This window comes from Neophocaena asiaeorientalis, unplaced genomic scaffold, assembly GCF_003031525.2.
Source record: "Neophocaena asiaeorientalis asiaeorientalis breed wild unplaced genomic scaffold, Neophocaena_asiaeorientalis_V1.1 scaffold114, whole genome shotgun sequence".
Taxonomy (NCBI): domain Eukaryota; kingdom Metazoa; phylum Chordata; class Mammalia; order Artiodactyla; family Phocoenidae; genus Neophocaena; species Neophocaena asiaeorientalis.
This window is the reverse complement of record NW_020173116.1, coordinates 3,093,407-3,114,970: the sequence shown is the minus strand read 5'-3', so window position 1 is coordinate 3,114,970 and position 21,564 is coordinate 3,093,407. Positions and strand designations below refer to the sequence as shown.

General features: G+C 41.3%; 1 protein-coding gene across 3 annotated transcripts in view; it reads right to left on the bottom strand.

Moving 5' to 3' along the window:
• The window catches only part of PTCD3 (pentatricopeptide repeat domain 3), a 27,953-nt gene extending 6,467 nt beyond the window's left edge, over window positions 1-21,486 (bottom strand). Inside the window, exons 1-17 of one of the 3 annotated variants that reach the window (XM_024743806.1) lie at window positions 21,381-21,408; window positions 19,515-19,567; window positions 19,369-19,405; window positions 18,122-18,173; window positions 15,642-15,687; window positions 12,202-12,270; window positions 11,601-11,705; window positions 9,924-10,047; window positions 7,962-8,077; window positions 7,365-7,435; window positions 6,163-6,250; window positions 5,492-5,552; window positions 5,165-5,250; window positions 3,991-4,135; window positions 3,272-3,322; window positions 1,075-1,164; window positions 782-810 (exon numbers count right to left, since the gene is read on the bottom strand). In XM_024743806.1, coding sequence (XP_024599574.1) covers window positions 782-810; window positions 1,075-1,164; window positions 3,272-3,322; window positions 3,991-4,135; window positions 5,165-5,250; window positions 5,492-5,552; window positions 6,163-6,250; window positions 7,365-7,435; window positions 7,962-8,077; window positions 9,924-10,047; window positions 11,601-11,705; window positions 12,202-12,210 — 975 coding nt within the window. In that variant the 5' untranslated portion in view covers window positions 12,211-12,270; window positions 15,642-15,687; window positions 18,122-18,173; ... (1 more) ...; window positions 19,515-19,567; window positions 21,381-21,408. Of the gene's footprint in view, window positions 1-781; window positions 811-1,074; window positions 1,165-3,271; window positions 3,323-3,990; window positions 4,136-5,164; window positions 5,251-5,491; window positions 5,553-6,162; window positions 6,251-7,364; window positions 7,436-7,961; window positions 8,078-9,923; window positions 10,048-11,600; window positions 11,706-12,201; window positions 12,271-15,641; window positions 15,688-18,121; window positions 18,174-19,368; window positions 19,406-19,514; window positions 19,568-21,380 lie in introns of all 3 variants that reach the window. The other 2 variants (XM_024743805.1, XM_024743807.1) reach the window with 2 other exon arrangements.
• Between the last annotated feature and the right edge of the window lie 78 nt (window positions 21,487-21,564).

Genomic DNA, 21,564 nt, shown 5'->3' with positions numbered 1-21,564 from the left:
AAAAAAAAAAAGGGGGGGGGGGGGGGGGAGGAATCAAAACAAATCACCAAGTTCCGTGAAATTTAAAACAAAATAACCTTAATCTAGTAATTATACCTATATTTAGTAACTATATGAAAACACCTGGTTGCCATGCACGAGACAGCTGGAGTGCTCACTCCAGCATCACTATACTGGCAAAAAACCCGTGAAATAACTCCAAAACCCACCCACAGGAGAAGTCCTTCCCTCCTGTGAAATAACTGTACTGCTGTCAACAAACAAGATAACATGGAAATGAGTCTGGATGTGCATGTCTGAATAACCAAAGGAGAAAACCTGGAAGGACACTCACTAAAATGTAAAGCAATTGTCCTTAGAGAATAATATATATATAATAATATATATCCTTAGGGAATAATAGGATATGCTAATTCATTCTGAAACTACTTGAAAATTTTCCTATGATTAGCATGATAAGATGAAAAACCAAACTTAAAAACCATCAATTTAAAAAGTTACCAATAGGCAAATATGAAATACTCTGAAACCTTACTTTCAAACCTTACTTTCTGAAGAAAGGTATGAAAATAGAAAATGTATACAATAAACACAGGGCAGGAATGTTGTGATTTTGTAGAGATTTTAGAGGAATGAAAAATTAGAACTAAAGACATGAATATAAGTAAGAGTCAGGAAGTGAAAGAATCAGGGAGAATCCCCCCCACCTCCCCAATGATGAATTTAGGAGCTGGATAAAAGAAAAAAGGAAAACAAAAGTTAAGCAAGAAATTGTACTTACAACCCTCATGGCTGACTGAAAAAACATATCTGAAAATCAAAGTTCATAAGAGCCTTGGTTACTATGGATAAAACGTTTTCAAGTCAGTAACATTAATAAAAATCCTGGCAACAAAACTGGTAACGTGTAAGACAAACCTAACGGCGTAAAAACTCAGGAGGGGAAGCACAGGAAGCATACAGCTTCCAAGAATTACTAAGCTAAATTAAACCCTGTCCTCATCACAAGGCTCTAATACCCGGCAGTCAGGAAAACAGGGCTCTCTGTCTTATACAAGCAATTTCTGTACATACCGTCATCCGGGTCCTTTGGAGAAAATTTCTTTCCCGTTAATTCATTCATGATGTCATAGATGATGAGGGACGATCCTTTTGAAGGGTTTTCTGCAGAACAAGAAGGCAACTGGGTTTTCTCATGAGTCCACTTCCTGTACAACCACCGAGTGTGCAGAACTAGTCCTAAGGCTGCATTTCTCCTTCCTCCACCCAAGGCACGGAGCTGGCCGGGCACATCCCTGCTTGAGCAACGAGCGCACCCTCTGCACAGACTGCAGCTCTCCCCAAGACCTGGGACAGTTACAGGTGCTCCCAACAGAGACTCCACCCTTCCTTCTTAAGCTCCTCACAAGGTCGACTTGCATTGAAACGGGAGACAGACAGACCCTCACTAAGCCTGCATACTTAGAAAACAAACACGTTTTTGCTAATAAACATTTGGCGCTCCTTTTAAATATAACCAGGATGAGAGCCAAGAAAAAGAAAACTGTAGAATTAAAATGCACCTATGACATTTCCAATTAAACATTTCACATTATTAATCCACATCCCTTCCCCACCTTATCCATATGGAAGTGATAATATACTTTCCATGACAGCACAGATGTACTTTTGAAGTTCCTCAAGCATGTTTTCATTTGTTAGCAATCCTAATTATTCTGTTAGTTTTATAATAACCTATTTTATATGTATCATTTCTTCATTATGTTAGGCTTTCTCCTTTGGGTAAATTCTTAGAAATTATTATTACGGGCAGCCAATTTACATCCCTCAGACACACCAACACTCCTCCCCCCCATGGCCCTGGGTATTACTTAGGAAGCACAAGTACCAATGACTTTAGTGAGCAACGGAACCAAAGTGATATGTGATGTTGAGAAATGGAATAGGCTTTGGGGTCAGAAATAAAAGTTTCAGCAAAATGACACCAAAGTTGAGTAAAAGTTTGGAAGACAGAATTACCATGGAAACTGTTTACCTGTCTTCAAGATAAAGTCAGTTAACTGCCCTTACTTACCGACAGGTGAGAATGTGAATTTTGTAAAACTAGCCCTCCGAAACAGATAATCGAGGTTTTCTGTTGTTTTCACACATAAAGTCTACCACAGGACAGAAGGACTACAACTGTCATTTCTGAACCCAGAGGTTCTTTCTCAGGCTGGGGCAAATGGATAGGAACCAACAGACTGTGAGTGCCTACTACCTGCCTTCCAAGGACAGGACTCTGTGCATAATTCATTTCATCATTACACCATGATGGCATCACTCAGGTAAGGTATCCAGTTCCTTCTGACACAGGTGGTAAATGGTAGAGGTGAAATTTCAACTCAGGTGTGCCTTGCTCCAAAGTCCATTCAGTAGAGCACAGCTGACCTAAAACTAGGTGACAAACAGAGCCTCAAGGTTCTCCCATGAGGTTGCAAAACAAAGTTAAGGTTACTGTGGGGCAGCGCCGTCCAGCAGCTTCCTGCAAGGATGGGAATGCTCTGCACCTGCATCGCTGCACATGTAGCCAGCAGCTACAAGCGGCTACTGAGCACTAATGCCATGAAGGAATTTTTAATTTTATTTCATTTTAATTAAATAGCCATGTGTGGCCAAGTGGCTACTGTACTGGACAGCACAGCTCTGGAGAGCAAAAGGAACTCCAGACTAGTTTCTCCTGACAAAAACTGTACACCATCCTTTCTTTTCTTAAAAAAAATAATTATTTCTGGCTGCATTGGGTCTTCGTTGCTGCGCACAGGCTATCTCTACTTGCGGCGAGTGGGTGCTACTCTTCGTTGCGGTGCGTGGGCTTCTCATTGCGGTGGCTTTTCTTGTTGCGGAGCATGGGCTCTAGGCGCATGGGTTAAGTAGTTGCAGCTCACGGGCTCTAGAGCGCAGGCTCAGTAGTTGTGGCGCATGGGCCTAGTTGCCCCGTGGCATGTGGGACCTTCCCGGGCCAGGGCTTGAACCCGTGTCCCCTGCATGGGCAGGCGGGTTGTTAACCACTGTGCCACCAGGGAAGCCCCACCATCCTTGTTAGTACATTTAATGACCTCCCTCCCCTCCAGCTCAAGTTTTACATCACAGACAAGATGTTACTCCCCTCAAGAATAACGGTTTGCTCAGGCTGTAGATGATGTTATTTTGTGAACTGTCTAGTCTTAATTCATAAGCAGCGAAGTTAGCCTAATTTCTACATAAATTAGTAGCATAATGACATACATACCATGTTGATAAAACAGCTGAATAATATAGTGATACGTTGCAAGCGAGGGCTCTTATGTTACCGGGTACATAGAGGAGAAAAAAAATACGTCAAACACAGCTGTACAAAATACAGCTCGCCGACGCACACTGAACTAAAAATATATTAATGTTGGCATTTAAGTAAAAGATACATTTCTGTTCCTCTGAACAAAGACATTTGCTAGCTCATATGATCAATGTAAAGATGGAAAGGTGTCAGAGATTGAATCCCTCTTAGGAAGTCCAGACACCTATTACAGCCAATGCACAATGAGTTTCATTTAAGAAAACTAAAGCATACCAAAGTGAATTGATTCCCAAAACATCCTTCAATAAAGTAATTACTGAAAAATATACAACACGCTAGCACACAATTGGGTTCAAATACTTAATTATGCTAGAAAATGTCACGAGTTTAAAACCAGCCAACTGTAGAACAATTCTCCCTAGAATTAAGAAATCCATAAAAAAGTACCTAAAATACTAAAAGAATGTAACTTCCTATAAACAACACAAAGATGATAAAAGAGTTCCCATCATAGTAAATACACGTAATTAAAATGTGCCAAATGGTGGAAAGGAAATTCCCAACATACTATGTAAACAGCAAAGGAGTTTACAGTCTCTCTTTTGCTTGTCTGGACCTGAAACCTCTGGTCAGCACTGTCTTCAGTGAGGGACAACAGGACACATCCTCACCTATTCCAATGGCTTTCATTTCCCGTAAGGTCTGTAAGGCTGGCAGTTTTCCAATTGCATGAAATCGTCGGAGACATTTCAGAATAGTATTAAAAGTCTGTAGGTTGGGTTTCACGTTCTGTGCAACCATTTGTTTCAACAGGTCCTAGTTGAATCAAAAGCAGGAAGTATTTTTTATGCCTGGTAGGTAATTTATCCAATAAACTAATGTAACATACTAAAAAAGACTTGGGCTCTCTGCCTATGTTTAAAGTAGATGAATAAATACACCCCCAATTTCAGAATTATCTAGTAACTAGCAGGACCAGTAACTCTGCCCCTTAGAGAAGCCCCTCCATCAGTTACCCCGACAGCATGTGATCAAGGTGTCCAACTGTCTTTAGCGGCCCAGTGAGTTTGAGACTGAAGCAAGAGAGCAGACTAGAATGGATTGCGTTTTTTCCTTTTTTACATGCGCAGTATGGTATAACACGGTTTCTATTCCTGTCACTTCAATCCAGTGATTTCAATCTTTTTAAAAAATTAATTTATTTTATTTTTCGCTGTATTGGGTCTCTGTTGCTGCTGTGGGCTTTCTTTAGTTTTGGAAAGCGGGGGCTACTCTTCGTTGCGGTGCACGGGCTTCTCATTGCACTGGCTTCTCTTGTTGTGGAGCACAGGCTCTAGGCACGCAGGCTTCAGTAGTTGTGGCACGTGGACTCAGTAGTTGTGGCTCAAGGGTTCTAGAGCGCAGGCTCAGTAGTTGTGGCGCACGGGCTTAGTTGCTCTGCGGCATGTGGGATCTTCCTGGACCAGGGCTCGAACCTGTGTCCCCTGCATTGGCAGGCGGATTCTTAACCATTGTGCCACCAAGGAAGCCCCTCAATTTTTTAAATCTTAGCTAATAAATTTTTTCAATAAATGTGTCTCATTTTAATGAGAAAACCATTATGAAAAATAAGTGAATAGAGCAACCCAGGTCTTCCTGGATTCGAGCTGTATGCTTGGGTCACATGTCAGATACACCTACGTCAACTACAGGGCTGCTGGAAGGGTGTGAACAGGTCACCATGAGCTGAACGCCCAGCACAGTGACTGCCATGAAGATGCTCAGTGAATGCTGTCTCCAACCCACGTACTCCTAGCAAAGAATATTTTAGGCCTATTAGAAGACAAAGTGAGTGTTCCTCCTTACCAATATATTATTCCATTTTTCTTCTAATTTCTCATTCGCCACGAATGCTGTTGCTTCAATCAATGAATTGAAGGTGTGTACATCAGCTATAAAAGAAGAAAACTACTTTAACAAAATTTGGGGTTGAAGATTAAAGGCAAAGACATGCACACATGTCTACAAAACTAGAAGACTATTCTCTTCTCTGGCTCTGGACTCCTGCTTCAATCACCAATACCACAGGAAAAGATTAAGAATGAACAAATGACTGAGGTAAAATCCTGAGATTTTATAGATGCCTGAGAGAAGAAGAGGAAGGACAGAGGGGAATTCTCCAAACACACTTACCACGAAGTCTGTTGTTTAATAATTCAGTGTACAAGTTTAATGCCTGCATAGGAGCTCGGTGCTGGAAAAGGGAAAGTATGAAAATTAAGGATCACCAAATTTGTTCATTTAAGCAATATGTGCGTATCGACTGCTCTAGGGTTTGGGAACACAGGAGTAAACAGATATGGTCTCATTCTCAAGAAACGTGTCCTCCGTGCAGTGGTTCTCTAATGGGGCAACGCTGCTTCCCAGGAGACACTGAATAATGCTTGGAGACATTCTGGCTGTTACAGCTGGGGCGGGAAGGATGCACCACCGGCATGCAGTGGACAGGAGCGGCTCCTCAAAGCCCTTCAAGGCGCTGGACAGCTCCACAAGAGCAGATTATCTGGCCCAACGGTGAACAGTTCTGAGGTTGAGAAGTGCTGATTTAGGGCAAGATAAAGATACATAAAACAGAGTTTCCCTGGTGGCGCAGTGGTTGAGAGTCCACCTGCTGAGGCAGGGGATGCAGGTTCGTGCCCCGGTCCGGGAAGATCCCACATGCCGCGGAGCAGCTGGGCCTGTGAGCCATGACTGCTGAGCCTGCGCGTCCGGAGCCTGTGCTCCGCAACAGGAGAGGCCGCAACAGTGAGAGGGCCGCGTACCGCAAAGGAAAAAAAAAAAAAGATATATAAAACAAACGTTACCTTCACCATTCCTCGGATCATTGTGCAGTAGGAATGTGCGTTTTTCTCTGGCATTAGAGCAAAGATTCTCTCAGCATTGTTTTTTGCTCTAGACACAAGAAAGTAAATGTGAACCAGAGGAAACAGGAAAAACCAGTAATAGCCACCAACTTACCATGTTCCAGGCACCGTGCTAAGCATTTTATGTGTATAATTCCAAGTAATTCTTGCCACCCAGAGTGGAAGACATGGTTATCATCATTGTGAAAACAGGAAAAACTGAGGCTCCAAGACCTCAAGTTGTTCAAGGCTTTACAGGCTAAGTGGCAGAACCAGGACTGAAAAGGTGTAATATATACTCAAGGTATTAAATAAAAAGCAAACTGCACAGCAGGGTACATAGTGACGTTTCCCCACCCTCTTTCAATTGGATACAATTCCCCAGAGGCAACCACAGACAAGCGGTGTCTCTAGAATCCTTTGTCCTATTCTAGCCTATCCCTGTGCTGTGTTACACAAATCATGCTGTACCTTGATTCTCCCTGTTACTAACATGTCTTGGAAATCAGACAGAACCAGGATTTGGGCCAAAATGGTACTCCACAGTCAATGCTCTTAACCACTATGAGAAATTATTAATATCTACTGAAAAAAATTAATTTTTGATTCTATTCATTTTATCACTTCAAAAAAGACTTTAGTTATTAATGGTAGCTTCCGTTTTTCAGACATCCATATGAAATACCTTTCTTTTATTTAGATGCTTCTACTCAGTTAATTTAATTCTGAAATGTTAAATGATATTCACCTTTTGTTTGGAAGTGAATACTTCTGTTTGCCGGCCACTAGTCTGAACTTAGAACTATGCTCTAGCATGTGTATTCTAACATCATAAAAAACAGTGAATCTTTTAGAATTAGAGGTATATATTGCAAGGCAGGACTACTGATGAAACTACCAGAAGAACCACACCATGAAGGCTGCATGGAGTTAGATGGAAAAAAGAAGCCAGGTGTCAACCTTGTGCTGCTGGTTGGAGGCAAAGATCTAAAGAAAAATGGTCCAAAAACACATGAAAACCAACTGAGACATTTATACTGCACACTGAAAACAAACTGCACTTTAGAATATTCCAGGATCGTGTCTTCTTCAGGGGCTGATGGGGAACATTCCACGCACTGCACGGAGCCATAACACGAAGTTCTAATCATGCTGTAACATACCTCCAAGGAACTCCAAGCTGATGACCAGCCTTCTTCTTAGGTTTCTCGTTACTTCCCTCTGTGGCCTCTTCCTGAAATGAACCATCACCAACAGATATAAAACAAGATATGACAGTGGAATGCATTCTCTGAGGAAACTTCAGAAAAGCAAAGGAAATACAGATCCAATGGAAGGCAAAAAGGAAACCCAGTGTTTATTAAGAAATATTAATTTCTAAAGTGTAGAGTATGCTCACTCCTCTCTGCCCACCTACGTATGAATTTTTGAGGGGGTTGGAACCAGGGGTTTTTCCCCGTCCCTTACACATCATACTATCACTTTAAGGAACAACAACAAAGGGGCGTGTCCAAACATTTCTGGTCAAAGGTTTGCTGCATGTGGCAGGCAAGGTCAAAATATTTTTAAGGAGGGAACCAGGGCAAAACAATTGTTAAAGTCCGTCTCCTTCTCCACATTTTTGTCCAGGCTACGTACTATGCCACACCACACCTCGGAACAAATCTCTTCGACCCTAACACATGGCACAAGAGCCTGCCTTACTCTGAGGAGGTACCACTACCATAAGAAACTTGAAAAATCACTGCCAAAGCCATTACCAACTCTTCTGCTTGTTCACGTTGTTGAAAATTATAATTAGTTGAGGGCTCTTGGTTACCATAGTAACATAATAAGTCCAAGAGACTGTTAGTTGTTTCCAGAGATACGGTGGTTCCTGTGGGTAGGAGAAAAAAAAAAGGGAAAGAAACCTTGAAGCATCAAAGAACTAAAGCCTATTAGATGAAAATTCTTCCCTTTTTCTATGAGCTGTGGCCTTCCTGGCTACATATTCAGTCTCGCCCATCACCTTCCTGATGGATGAGTGTACACTCCACATCAGCTTAAACACCTGGAGTGATACAGACAGGACACAATCCCCAACAGTGCTGTGTGACAGAAAACATAAAACACAAGATCAAGTTTGACCCTGTGCTCATTTATTTTATGGACTCATATCCCCAGAGAAATTATCTCACAGTTCTAACTATCATCTTCCAACTGAACCCTCTGCAAATGATCGCCACGTCGTCCCCCAGGGCCAGTTCCATTTTTACAAATGCAAGCAGAACTATTCCTCTTGGGTCCAGGCCCTCACTGAAATACCTGCCTAGAAATACTAGCATGAATGCCTAATTACAGTAGCCTTTAAAAAATTATTGCTCAAAACATTATGTTCCCATCTTGACTCTTATGAAGCGGGAGAAAAGGGAACAGGAAGAAGTACGAAACATAATTTAGTGCTTTAAAAGAAAACTAACTGCGTTTGTCTAAAGAAAATATACTGATAATACAAATGCCCATCAGGAAACTTAAAAGCCCAGAAAAGACAGCATGGCAGAGTGGACGGGACACTGGTGATGGAGTGTAACTTGACTGGGTCTTACCATCTCAAAGCTGTGTAACCCTAAAGATTACTTGTAATCAGTTTCCTTTATAAAATGACGAGAAGCACACCAACTCATAAGGTGTTGTATAATTAAATGCCTAGCAAAGTGTATGGCACTTATTAGGGCCTTGATGATAAAATTTTGTTTCCTCTCCCAGTATGCTGCCTCATTCCATTACTCTGAATGAGTCGAGTGTTACGGGTTTGACACGCTGTCTTTAGTAATGCTTACTGAACATCTGCATGTGCCTACACCACTCAGTGTGTGAAACAAAGGAAGACAAGTCTTAGTACTAAAATGTTCATCGTACTCAGCCAGCAGAGGGAAAAGCCTCCCCAAATGATAACCTGCATCAGCAATTCATTTGTACACCGAAGCTTTAACAGGCTACACACCAAAATTCTCAAATCAAACACAGCTTTCTGCAAACGTTTCTTGTTGTGTTTAAGGCTGTACTGAGTGACTCAGTCCAGTTTCTATCTCTTGCACGTTTGGCTGATTTTTCTCCTAAATCACTGAACAGCACTCGGGATTCTAAAACTCAATGCTGCTGCCTTCCATGTTACTATAGGTACATTCTCATGACAGCTTACAAACCCTGGCACCTAGATCTACACCCCTGGAGGTCCATCCAGATCAAATTCAGAGAGCCGCAGGATTTGACAGAAGTGACTTTTTCAAGGCCACAGTGCTAACTGGTGTCAGAACCTATCCAAACCTCTGGTCCTGCAGCTTAGCGCTCTTTCCTTTTTAAATATTTCTTTTTTGTCTGCTTTATGCCTTCCAAACACACGTAAAGAATATAGGAAATGTGAATAGAGTATGTACACACCTGATGTTAAAAACAGAAGCTAAGGAAGAACGGCTGTATAATTTGTCTACCTCTGATACAGCACAAGAGGACAAGATACTAACAAAGTTGCAACTCTACCCCACCCACAGTTTTAAAATGATGCTCAAGCAGAACATGACATATGACTTATTAAACTGTAAAAAACACAAACATAGCCACTGAGCAGAGGAAGTAGCATAGCACTTGTAACTTATACTCATAACTTATCTGGATCACATACGTAACTGTGGCCCACTTCCAAGCCCATGTTCCCAGAGAGGCTTCAAATGAACTTAAGTCACCTGCTTGCAAGAGCTGATCGAACATGTCCACAGAAGCTTTGACTTTTCTGAGCTTGATTCGTTCCTGCAGAGCAGCCTCACTTATATCTTCAATCTGAGGTTCAAAGTACTCAGGCATAAAACACTAGGAAAACAAGATGGCTAAAGTTATTGCAAACAGGGCAACGTCAAAGGTAACTGGGTAGGACAAAATTTTGATCACCAACACACCAAAATAAAACTTCACTGCTCCGATTCATGCTTCATGCACCAGATACTATTTTTTTTAACAAGAATACCTCTGTAGGGAATATAACTTATTTCAAAAAACCTCTCCAGTCTCCAAAACAAGATTACTTAGCGATCTCCTAGCTTGGGGTGGAGAATTTAAAAGCACCCAAACATAAATATTTAATCCATATCTGAAGAATCTAATTTCCAACCAAACTTCCCAATTTCAAGGTGAACTTATTTTTCCCTTGCTAAAACCATCCTTCCTACTTTCCTCCCAATCTTGGTTAAAAGTGCCACAGTACACCCAGTTTGCAAAGACAGAAACCTTTCATCCTTGATACTTCTTTTACTCTAAACGTTTAGTACTACCAAGGTATGTTGACTTTACCTCACTCACCAATTTACCCAAATATTTACTGAGGCCTGCCTACCACTTGATGCCAGGCACTAAGCTAGACACTGGGGATAAACAGATGGAAGTCATTCTCTACCCTCAAGATGCTCACAATCTAACAGAGAAAGCAAATAGGGAATAATTATGATACAGCGTGTATGATAAATGATGTAAGAGGTCTCAGAGGTATGCGAATGCTGCCCGCCATGGGGGCAGGGGATCCACGGACGGCTTTAAGCAGAAGTGAGCTAAACACAAAAGAGTAACTGTTAAGTCAGAAACTTAACAGGGAAAGGATAGCCAACAAATGATCATTCCACTGCTGCCACTGTCTTAGTTCAGGATCCTAATATTTTTATGGACACAATCACACTACCTAATTTGTCCCCAAAAGTCGCTGCTTGAGAAGCACAAGAGGGTGTGTCTGGGTGTGTGTGTGTGCATGCTTTGGAAAGTAGGGAGATGTGAGAGGGAGCAGTTTTAGACATAATGAGTCTGAGTTACCACTTCCACTAATAAACTCAGGAGGGCAGAGCCCATGTTTCGCTCACCACTGTATGACACGCTAAGCACAATGCCTAACACACAGCAGGCCCTGCACACTCCTCATGGCTACAGAACAGAGGTAGCTGGAAATACAATCTGGAGTTCGAAGTAGAGACACCTAGGCCAGATATACAAGAATGCCAAATGGAGTATAAGGGTCACTGAAGCAGGAAGATTCTGGACAGAAAAAAGAGAAAGTGACTGAGCATAGAACCCTAAGAAAAAGACACCAGGGCTTAAGGAGTAGATAGGAAAGCTAATGAGGGAAACGAAAAAGGAACAGTCACAGGGGTAAAGATCTAAGAGTCTGGTGTCACAGAAACCAAATGGGGAAAATAAAATGGAGAGCAAATACATATAGTTTAATAAAGGTTAGTAGTAAGCAAAGATAACCATAAACATTAAAAAACTTTTCACCCAAATACTGTAGGCATTCAAATGGCTACTTAAATATTAGCCATGAAAACTTAGTTTAAGTTACAATTACATAGTATTATCTGAAAAGTCCAATTATCTCTCCTTACCGGTATATGAGGTTCAGCTATGTCTTTCTGAAAATATTTGGGATATGAATTAATAATAAACTTTGCTGCATTCTCCCCGGACTTCTTTGCCAACAAAAATGAATGCTGTATAAAAAAAAAGATTTAGATATAAGTTGATATAACCTGTAATTTAAACTCAAGAGATCAAAGTCACACCCTCAGCAAAAATTATTCTGCCCCCGTAAAAAAAACAGAGAATACAGTGAGACACAGAATCCCAATTAGAAGTTAAACTACATAATTATTACTTATCTACCTCTGCTGAGTGTGACATAATTTCAGGTCACATCTTATATACAGCTTGAGGTATATAAAAGCAATGTGCTTAAACCGAGTGGATGGCTCTATAGTGGGAAAGAGCCCTAAGTACTAAAAACCCAAACCAAATACCCTCTCCACAGGCAATCTCTAAAACTTTTTAATAAAAGTAGTAAAAGATTCAGAAAATCTACCAATTTATCTATCAGCATCTGTAAACTTTTCAAAAGTTTTTACAACTAAGCTAAGTTATACATGTACTCTTGTACTCAAACCAACAAGATAGAACATAATACTAGAGAAGTTTCATAAAAATACTCACAGATTCCATAGCGGATGTTGGTATGAGATAAGGATCATCTTGAAATGCGTAAGGGGCAGCTGTAGCATCCTGTGGAGAAGACACAGAGTCTCTTTCGCTAGATTTTTATTAAGAGGACCTTGCGGGTTTTGGTGATGACTAAAAACTCTGTGAAGTTTTACCTATACATGTATCACAGAAGCGGAAATGTGTGCGTCTGCAGACACTAATGCCTACACTGTACCCGTGGCTCTGTAGAGCTGGTTGTAATTATGCGCAGCTTAAAGTAAACAATGGCTCAACCCCCCATGACTGCTTTTTAATTGAAGGCTGCTATCACCAGGGACAATTGCTGTTTTAAAGTCAAGAGCTTCTGAATTAACTAGCCTGGGCACCAGCTTCCTGCACTAAGGTTTCCTGCAAATGGAGGAGAGGAGTTACTGGGCCCTCTCTGGAGGCAGGAACAGCAGCTTCTCCCGCGTCCTGTTGCCCAAGGTTCTATACTTCCAGGTAGAACCCTAAGCAAAATTAACTCTCCGGCCCCACTAGAGGCTCACTTAGAACAGCCCTCAAATTACTTCTTCTGGCCTTCTCCTATCCCTTGGAGCCCCCTTCCCTGGGCCTTCTGGCAACTTTGCTCCACAGGAAAAACTCAACTTGCATCCTGAATCTCTTCTGTCCCCTTGATGCCTTGTCTTACTGACCTGGATTCTCCAGGGGAGAGCCTCCCTGCGGCTCTCACAGGAAGGACGCTCATACCTAGGGTGCGGAGGCAGTACTCTTTGGGGTCCTCGCTTCCTGATGCCTGATGCTGTATTCCCTTTATACTCATTTGAGGCTCCTTTCATCTGGTTATACCACTCTCTACCAACATGTGGTGGGTATGTAATGGCAACGCAGAGGAAGCAGTTCTAGGGCAGTTGCCCTGGACTATTACTCCCTGATTACCAACTGTTGCTTGGCTCTGTCCTGTCCACCATCCTCATCAAATACCTGTTTGGGGCCCCTAGTTCTGTGACATGCTGGACTTCCCTTACTAGACTTACTCTTCCTATTTGTTTCCTACATTTTCCTCCCTCAATGATTTCCAAGCCCTTCATGGCTTCTGAGGAACAACTTCTCTACTCTGGCCCTGTAGCTCAGATGCCTCACTCTAATTTACCCCCAGCTGAACCTCCTGACAGAGCTCCTTCTCCCTCCTATCTTCTCTGTCTCAGTGAATGGGACCAAGCACTCGGCAAGCCAAGCCAAAGATCCTCTCCTACTACTTCCACTCAACTAACCTGTCACCAGCTGTGGTCAACTCGAGCTCCTTAACATCCCCTACCTACTCCACCGTCCCTTATCCCCACTGCCACTGCCTTAGTTCAGTACCTTCCTTATTCATTCATTCCATATTTACTGAGCACCTCGAATGTGCCAGGCATTATTCTAGCTACCAAGGAGACAATAAAATCTTATCCCCCATAGAGCTCACAATTTAGTAGGGAAAAAAATCTCCAGACAACAAAAATAAATAAAACATATAGTAATTTTAAAGTGAATAACTGCTATGAGAAAGAAAGAAAGGGAGGGAGGGAGGGAGGCAGGGAGAACGAACTATCAGAGAAGAGAACCATTTATTAATTCTTGTGTGTGTGTGTGTGTGTGTGGTACGCGGGCCTCTCACTGTTGCGGCCTCTCCCGTTGCGGAGCACAGGCTCTGGACACGCAGGCTCAGCGGCCACGACTTATGGGTGCAGCCGCTCCGCGGCATGTGGGATCTTCCTGGACCGGGGCACGAACCCATGTCCCCTGCATCAGCAGGCGGACTCTCAACCACTGCGCCACCAGGGAAGCCCCCTAAAATTTTTTTTGAATGATTATGTCACACCACTGCTTAAAGTCTTTCGGTGGACTTGAATAAAAATCTGAAGACCCTAGCATAGCATTCATGCTCTTGCCTCACCTCTCATTGCTCTACCCCACAAATTCTTGCTTCCCCCATACAACCTACTCATTCTATGCCTTTGTGCCTCTGCTCCTGGTGCTGCCTCTGCTAGGAATGCTCTTTCCCACTATCCTGGCTTCTCATCTTCCAAGCGTCGATCCGATACCAGCTCTTCTGGAAGTCCTTTCCCAGTCTGGGTTATGCACCCTCTCCTCAGTGCTCCTTCAGCCTCCCTCTCTAGAAACTATGCAAGGACGCTGTCTTAATTCTACAACCAGCACAGTGCCTGGTAAGCACAGTTAAGGGCAGAATGTGTGGTTACTGAATGAATGAGTGACTATCCCTTGGACTTTAAATGCCCAAACACAGACAAGTCAGACAACTCCACACATAATTCTGTAACTTCTTTGACTTGAAAGGGCCCTGGGCCATTCTCATTAAAAAACTGAGAACAGTCTCAGAGGCCTATTTCAAGAGTTTACATTTCAGGTGCCTATTTATGGATAAGTGAGCTGAAAATCTCAATGTCTTGCTAGTGTGGAGATGCAGTATTTAAAAACCCGTCCTCAGATACTGCTAGGGTATATCAGTGCATATTTGGTCTGACAGCCTATAAGTTTAGCATCTACAATAGAAGAAAAATTCTGGAAATCTGCGATAACGGTCTCAGGGAGGGTCAGAATCCACACAGACATTGCAGCAAAAAGAAAGGACTTAATTACTTTAGACATTTCCCCCACAGCTAAAACTGAAAGTACAGTTTGCAGCTAATGAAAAATACAATCAATCAGAAAGTTCCATTTCTAAGACATTTACCAGGGTTTCAGTTTATCTATCAAGACTACAGACTCTATTCTTGAACTGTCAAGAGAGCAAATTATTCACAAATAAATCACCAAGATAGCTGGAGCAATAATGAAATAGCTAGCACTTACCGAGCAGGTCCTTTGTGTTAGGCACGGTCCTAAACCCTTTCACGTGTACTAACGTATTTAATTCTCACCCAAACCTCAAGGTTTGGTGCTATAATTAAATCCCCATTTTATAGATAAGGAAACAGAAGCATCAAGAGAAAAGGTCACTTTGTGATAAAGATGAAACAAAACATTTGGCTCCAGGACCCAGATTCTTAATCACTGAATTACTTCCAGCATGGTGGGTACACTGTTCTCAAAGTTGGTCTACAGATCACTTGCATTAGAGTATCACACCCAAACCATTCCCCAGGAACATGCATTTCAACAAGCTCTTCAGGAGGTTAAGTTTAAAAATCACTGGCATAGTATAAAAACACTGAATTTGGAGAAAAAAGACATGGTACTAAGTCAGGGTTTTAATATCCTAAGTAGCCCTGGGCCAATCACTTTAAAAGCTTTAGTTTTCTCATTTGTCACATGAAGGGACTGAACTAGATATTTCTAATAAGAAACTCTCTAGATCTACAACAGTTTAATTGTGAATCATGCAGAGATATGAACATAACAGTTATTATTAGCTGAGTTAGATACAAAAACCTAAAATTCCTACTTACCCTGTGTACCGTGGATGCAAGTGCCTGAAGAACAGCCACTTTATCCCTAAGAATGAGAATCACAAGTTAACCCTCGTGAGGGCTTTTCACACTTACAAAGCGAACAAGTGGTCCTACTCTCAGAATGGACTGGCCAACAACAAAGTTCAGGTCTCAAGTAAAGCCAGTTCTGATCTCTCAAGATCACTAGAATAATAAGTTAGAAAATGAGAAAACTGTTTAGTTCTCTTGCCCAAAGGTGGTTAGTACACGTTCCATGCTACATTCTCTGGCCTGGTCCCTATAACCATCACCCAGGGCTAGCAATTTTCACCCTCATCTCATCAAACTGTCTAACCTGAATCTTTCCTCCTCCTACCCATTTTCCTATGCATTCTAACTGTAGTTTTCTGTAATATTCTTGCCTTTATTATCCAAACTGGTGGCTCTTAATTCAGCTATATATGAGAATAAATCACAAGCCGCACTCTGGACTGCTGAATCAGGACCCCCAGGTTCTATGGAGAACTGTCACATTCATTCTTTCTGAATTCCCAGATGATTCGAGTTTAGAACCTCTCAACTATATAACCTTTATAAGAAGTTCAGGCCAGCCACCCACTATGACTATGGGTAGAGACATTCACTAACTACTGAAAAGAGGAGGTTTCACTGGAATAATTGACAAACAAAATAATTTGGTTTCAAATGTATTTTTACTTGTGTTAGATTTTGTGTTTCATTTCAAAAAGGGAAATAAGAATAAACTTAATGAACCAAATGTATTTTTAAAATAAAGTTTAAACATACACTCATAATTTAAGTCATTTGAAAAAAAAGAAAACACGTAGGAAATTTTATACTATGTCAAGACTAATTCCCTGACATACACAACATCTACTGGATTTTCTAAAATCACACTTACGTAATTTCAGTGAAAGATATTCTTTCATCTCTCAGTATTCCCTAACTAAATCCTATGTTAGCATATTTAAGTCGTATCAAGTGAGTACATCTTTATAACATACTGAACAAATGTAAGTGAAAAAATTATGAACATTCAGATCACTCACTAAAAATAACCTCAATGAATACATTATACTTAAAAAAAAAAAAACAACTAGACTATTATATCTGGTGTCATTTTGTGACCCCCTCCTCCTCTACTGTAAGTTTGGTGTTTATACTTCCAGAACTTTAAAGGGTACTTTTACAGACATACCACCATAAAACTAAATCGAAAACATATACTGTCATTCTGGATACGTGCTTCCATAAGTTTGACTGTATTATCCATGCTATGATGTGTAAATCTAATTAATTCCTTAAATGTTATATTGTATGATAACTGCTTTTTATTATCCCCTTACATATGGGCATTTGGGCTATTTCAATTTCTTATTATTCCTAAGTTGTAAAGAACACTGTCATCCATGTCTCTCTGGGCGTATTTGCAGGGGCTCCTCCAGAATGGCTAACCGATAAGGTGTGCACATTTTAGGTCGTGGTTCTGCCCACTTTCCCTTCAAAGTGTTGTTCCAACTGACTGCCCAAGCAACAACTGTATCTGAGCATCCATTTCTCCATATCCTCTTCTGGCCAATCTGGTAAGTTTTAACATCCATTCCTTTAATGAGCCCAGTTACCTATGCACTGATCATAATTGGGCTCCCTGCCCTCTCACAGTAACTACACCATCCAGATTAGCGTGCTCAGAATACTCTATCCTGTCACATTCCTATAGGAAAACTCACAGTGACTCTCTACAATTTGTTAGTCTTCTACGGCATCTGTGATCTGGGAAAGATACCTTAAAAGCATCTTAACAGCCTTAAAAGATGCTTCATCTCTCAAATAAGGCAACAGGAATTTGTAGTCTTTATGGCTTCTTCTAGGTCTAAAAGCACAAATTCCTGAGCCTGGAAAGCAGAGGCTATCAGAGAGCCTCTATCAATCGCTTTGTCTGTAAACGGACAGACAGTAAGTATTTTCGGCTTTATGGGCCGTGAGGACTGTTGCAACTACCCAGCTCTGCCTTAGAAGCATAAAAGTAGGCACAGATAGTAAGTTAACAAATGAGTGAGGCTGTGTTCCAAAAAAAAATTTAACTGACACTGAAATCTGAATTTCACATAATTTTCACGTGTCATCAAACAGTCTTCTTCTTTCAACTATAAAAAATGTAAAAACCATTCTTACCTCATGGGCTGTAAATAAATAGGCCTCAGTTTGCTCTCTACCAACTACCTTATTTCTCCTATTCTAATAAGAGTATTTTTCACAGGCCTGCCTGCATGGTCTCCTACTACCACCAGACAGATCATGATCACGTCCCACCCTATCTTACTGCTTCTATATCTGTGGGGCTTATAGTTTAGGGTTTATAAGAATTACCTGCAGGAATATGTATGTTAAACAAAATTCCCTGGTGATTCTGATGCCAACAAAATCATGTGACCCATTTTAAGGTACAGCTAAACTATGTTTTCAATAAAACTCACCTTGATTACTGCAATACAACCACTCTTCGTTCCATCATATCCTGTGTAGCCCCTAGTCATGTGTAAACAGTTATGTACACATGTAAAGTGGGTGTAAGACATAAAGTATAAAATATGCACACAACTCAACTAGACTTTAGTCCATCTGAACACATAAATGCCTCATTCACGATGTGTATATTCCTACTCTTATCTTGGTTCTGATTCTCAGTCCAGGGAAGACAAAAAAGACCCTGAATATAACCATGTAATAAAATACTACATAATCATTCAAAATTTAAAACAGAGTATAGAACGGTACATCTAACAAATCAATTCTGCTAAACTAAATGTATACGTACAACTTCAAATGTTATAGCCCAGAACTTTAAAATAATAGATATCACCTATTGAGATCTGATTCTGTGGCAGAACTGTTCAAATGCTCATTTAATCCTGAGGCAGGTACTGTATTACCCACATTCTACTATGGCACAGACAGATTAGGTAACTTGCCTCTGAGCACAGTGATTGTTGGTAATTTTATTTCCTTTCTGCATGTTCAATTTATCCCACTGAACAATAACCATTAGTTACCTTGCTAATTAATGGCAATAACCATTAATTACTTTAGTAATTTAAGAAAGTTTTTTTAAAATGAGCCTGAATCTTCAGGTCAAACTCAAAAAACACCTGGCTTTTTGAAGGATCTTTTTTTTTTTTTTTTGTGGTACGCGGGCCTCTCACTGTTGTGGCCTCTCCCATTGCGGAGCACAGGCTCCGGACACACAGGCTCAGCGGCTGTGGCTCACGGGCCCGGCCGCTCCGCGGCATGTGGGATCTTCCCGGACCGGGGCACAAACCCATGTCCCCTACATTGGCAGGCGGACTCTCAACCACTGCGCCACCAGGGAAGACCCCCATAAAGATAATATTTTTTTAAATCTCCCAATAACGTGAAAACTTCCTTTAAAAAAAAATTACTCTAATAATGATACTCATAATTGACCATCACTACATAAACACTAACCCAAATTTAGTTCAGAAGGTCTTTTAACTCTTAAGTAAATCTCATTCCCCATTCACACACTACTCTCTACCTTCCTCTTCTATGTTCTTCCAGACCCCTAAGCTTTTCTCTCCTCAATGGTTCCCTCCCCAAGAATGCTCTCCCATTGCTATTCCCGTCACTAGTTTCTTACCTAACAATGTTTCGCTCATAATAAGCACTTAACCACTTGCTGAATGAACACTGATGGAACACTCACCAAGTTTTCTTTTTTGGAATGACCACTTCCTCAGTCCCTTAATGTGAAAAATAAAACAAAGTGAATCAGTTTCCTAATACCACTACTATAAAGAAGTATAATGCATTAATATAAAAATCGAGTTACTTCAATATATTTTTATATACCTGTTGCACCAGCTCCTTCAACCTCTGGGACGGCTGCACTTCCAGAATAAAATCTACAAAAAAATGAAAGCCCTAAAGCTAATACTCATTAATGAACTTCCCACCTTACCTCCACTTATGTGCAACTCAGCCAAAATTTTCCAATTATCACGGATCAAACCAACTGGATAATTCACGTCAACGTATGCTGAGAAGACATGGTCTCAATGGCAAGTTCAAAATGATTACAAAATATGTACAAGATATAGACATCATATTGCCAAAAAATTTTTAAATCAGGCCATCTCATTAAATAAAATCAGGGAAAAAAAGGAAAAATTTAGTAGCACTTGAACATTTGAGCAGCTTATCTGAAACATAAGGAACTTTCACCTCTGAGAACCCAAAACACTGAGGCTAAAAGGGATGATGTAATGAGCTCCTGATTTTACATGGATGATGCCCTGATGACAATAAAAGATTATCCCACTTAAAGCAATTTTGACAAATTATGAAACTAAGATCACCACAGCCTTTCATTGCACTTCCTTCGACAATCAGGAATGTACCAAATGTACGTGTCCTAATTTAAACTTGGAACAATTTATATTATTTTTTTAACCCAAAATATAGAATCACTGACCCATGAATGAGTTTTAAAACGTTCTGATCATGCTAAAAAATAAAGTCAATACACCACACAGATAACGTACACTACCTTGTAAGTATTTCCTTCCTAAATAGCATTGGTACCATTCAGAAAATTGTCAAGATGTGATTAAATGAAGAATTACTTCCTCTACTAGTATCTGGTCTCGGGCATCATCTTAAAACAATACCTCTCTGCTAGGGATCAACTTCAGAAAGGGATCAATTCTTTCAAATCATGCTGTTTCTCCTGACATGTACGTCACATACACCACTCTTGTCTTGTGGGTGAAGACTGAGGGAGAGATGCTGCTGCCAAAGCAAAGGAAATGGGTAGAAAAACAACAACACTGGGCACCACCGGGAAAAGGACTGGGATTGAACAGCAGCCTTAAGGCTTCTGCAGTACCAGGTGGAGCTTCTTCTCTTTTGTGAGGATTGAGGAGGGAAGATGTTACATATAAAATGTATACTGTAAATTACACACCTCACTTATTACTCACAATTTTCTAATGGCTACTACTAGCTCCAGTTTACACATAAGGGAATTTGTCTACTATCACTTCACAAAGGAAATGGCAAACATCGAATCCAAAATTAGGTTATTCCCAAATTTTCACAAATTCCCGCCTCTCATACTTCCATAAGTTAGCCAGACTGTACCTAGTCAAAAAAACTACACAAATGATACATGCGCCAAGTTTTAACAATCACAGCAATCCTATTCAGATTGTGTTCAGATCTTTTAGACTTTCTTGTTTTTATAAACACCTGTATAATTTCTTTGGCCAAACATCCCCACAACACCCAGCATACAGTGGAACTCGTAAACTGCCTTTAACTTGGGAAAACCTGATTTTCCCCCCTTCCTCCCGGTCGGTGAAAACGGGTAAGAGCGGATACAATTTTTCTTTCTTTTAAAACTTGGGGAGGCGTAGCCAATACCCACACTTACTAGAACGCAAGATCCACAACAGCAGGATCTTGAATTTTGCCAAGAGTTCTAACCCCGGGGTAGGCGAGCCCCAGCAATAAATATCCCCCCAACCAGCGCGTTTGGAGCCCTTCTTCAAGTACGCGGACTCCGCGTGCCAGCTTCTCGGGGCACGCAGCCGCGAGCGCACGCACGCGCCTTCCACTCCACCGTACCTAGTTCCCCAGCTCTCCGGGGGTAAAGGGGATACATATAGCCCAGGTGATCCTGGGGTCTTTCTCATGGATTCTCCAAGCTTCTCTTACCTGCTACTGGGGTCCCGTCCGCAGAGACCTGCCCGTCGACCCGTCAGCAGTAGGCAAAGCCCGCGGCGGACCTTCAGCCACCGAGCCGAAGGTACGGCCGCCATCTTTGGCGTCTTCGCATAGCATGCGGGGAAAGCATGCCCTTCACCTAAGGCTGTGGGGGAGGGGGGAGGTGGGCGTGGAA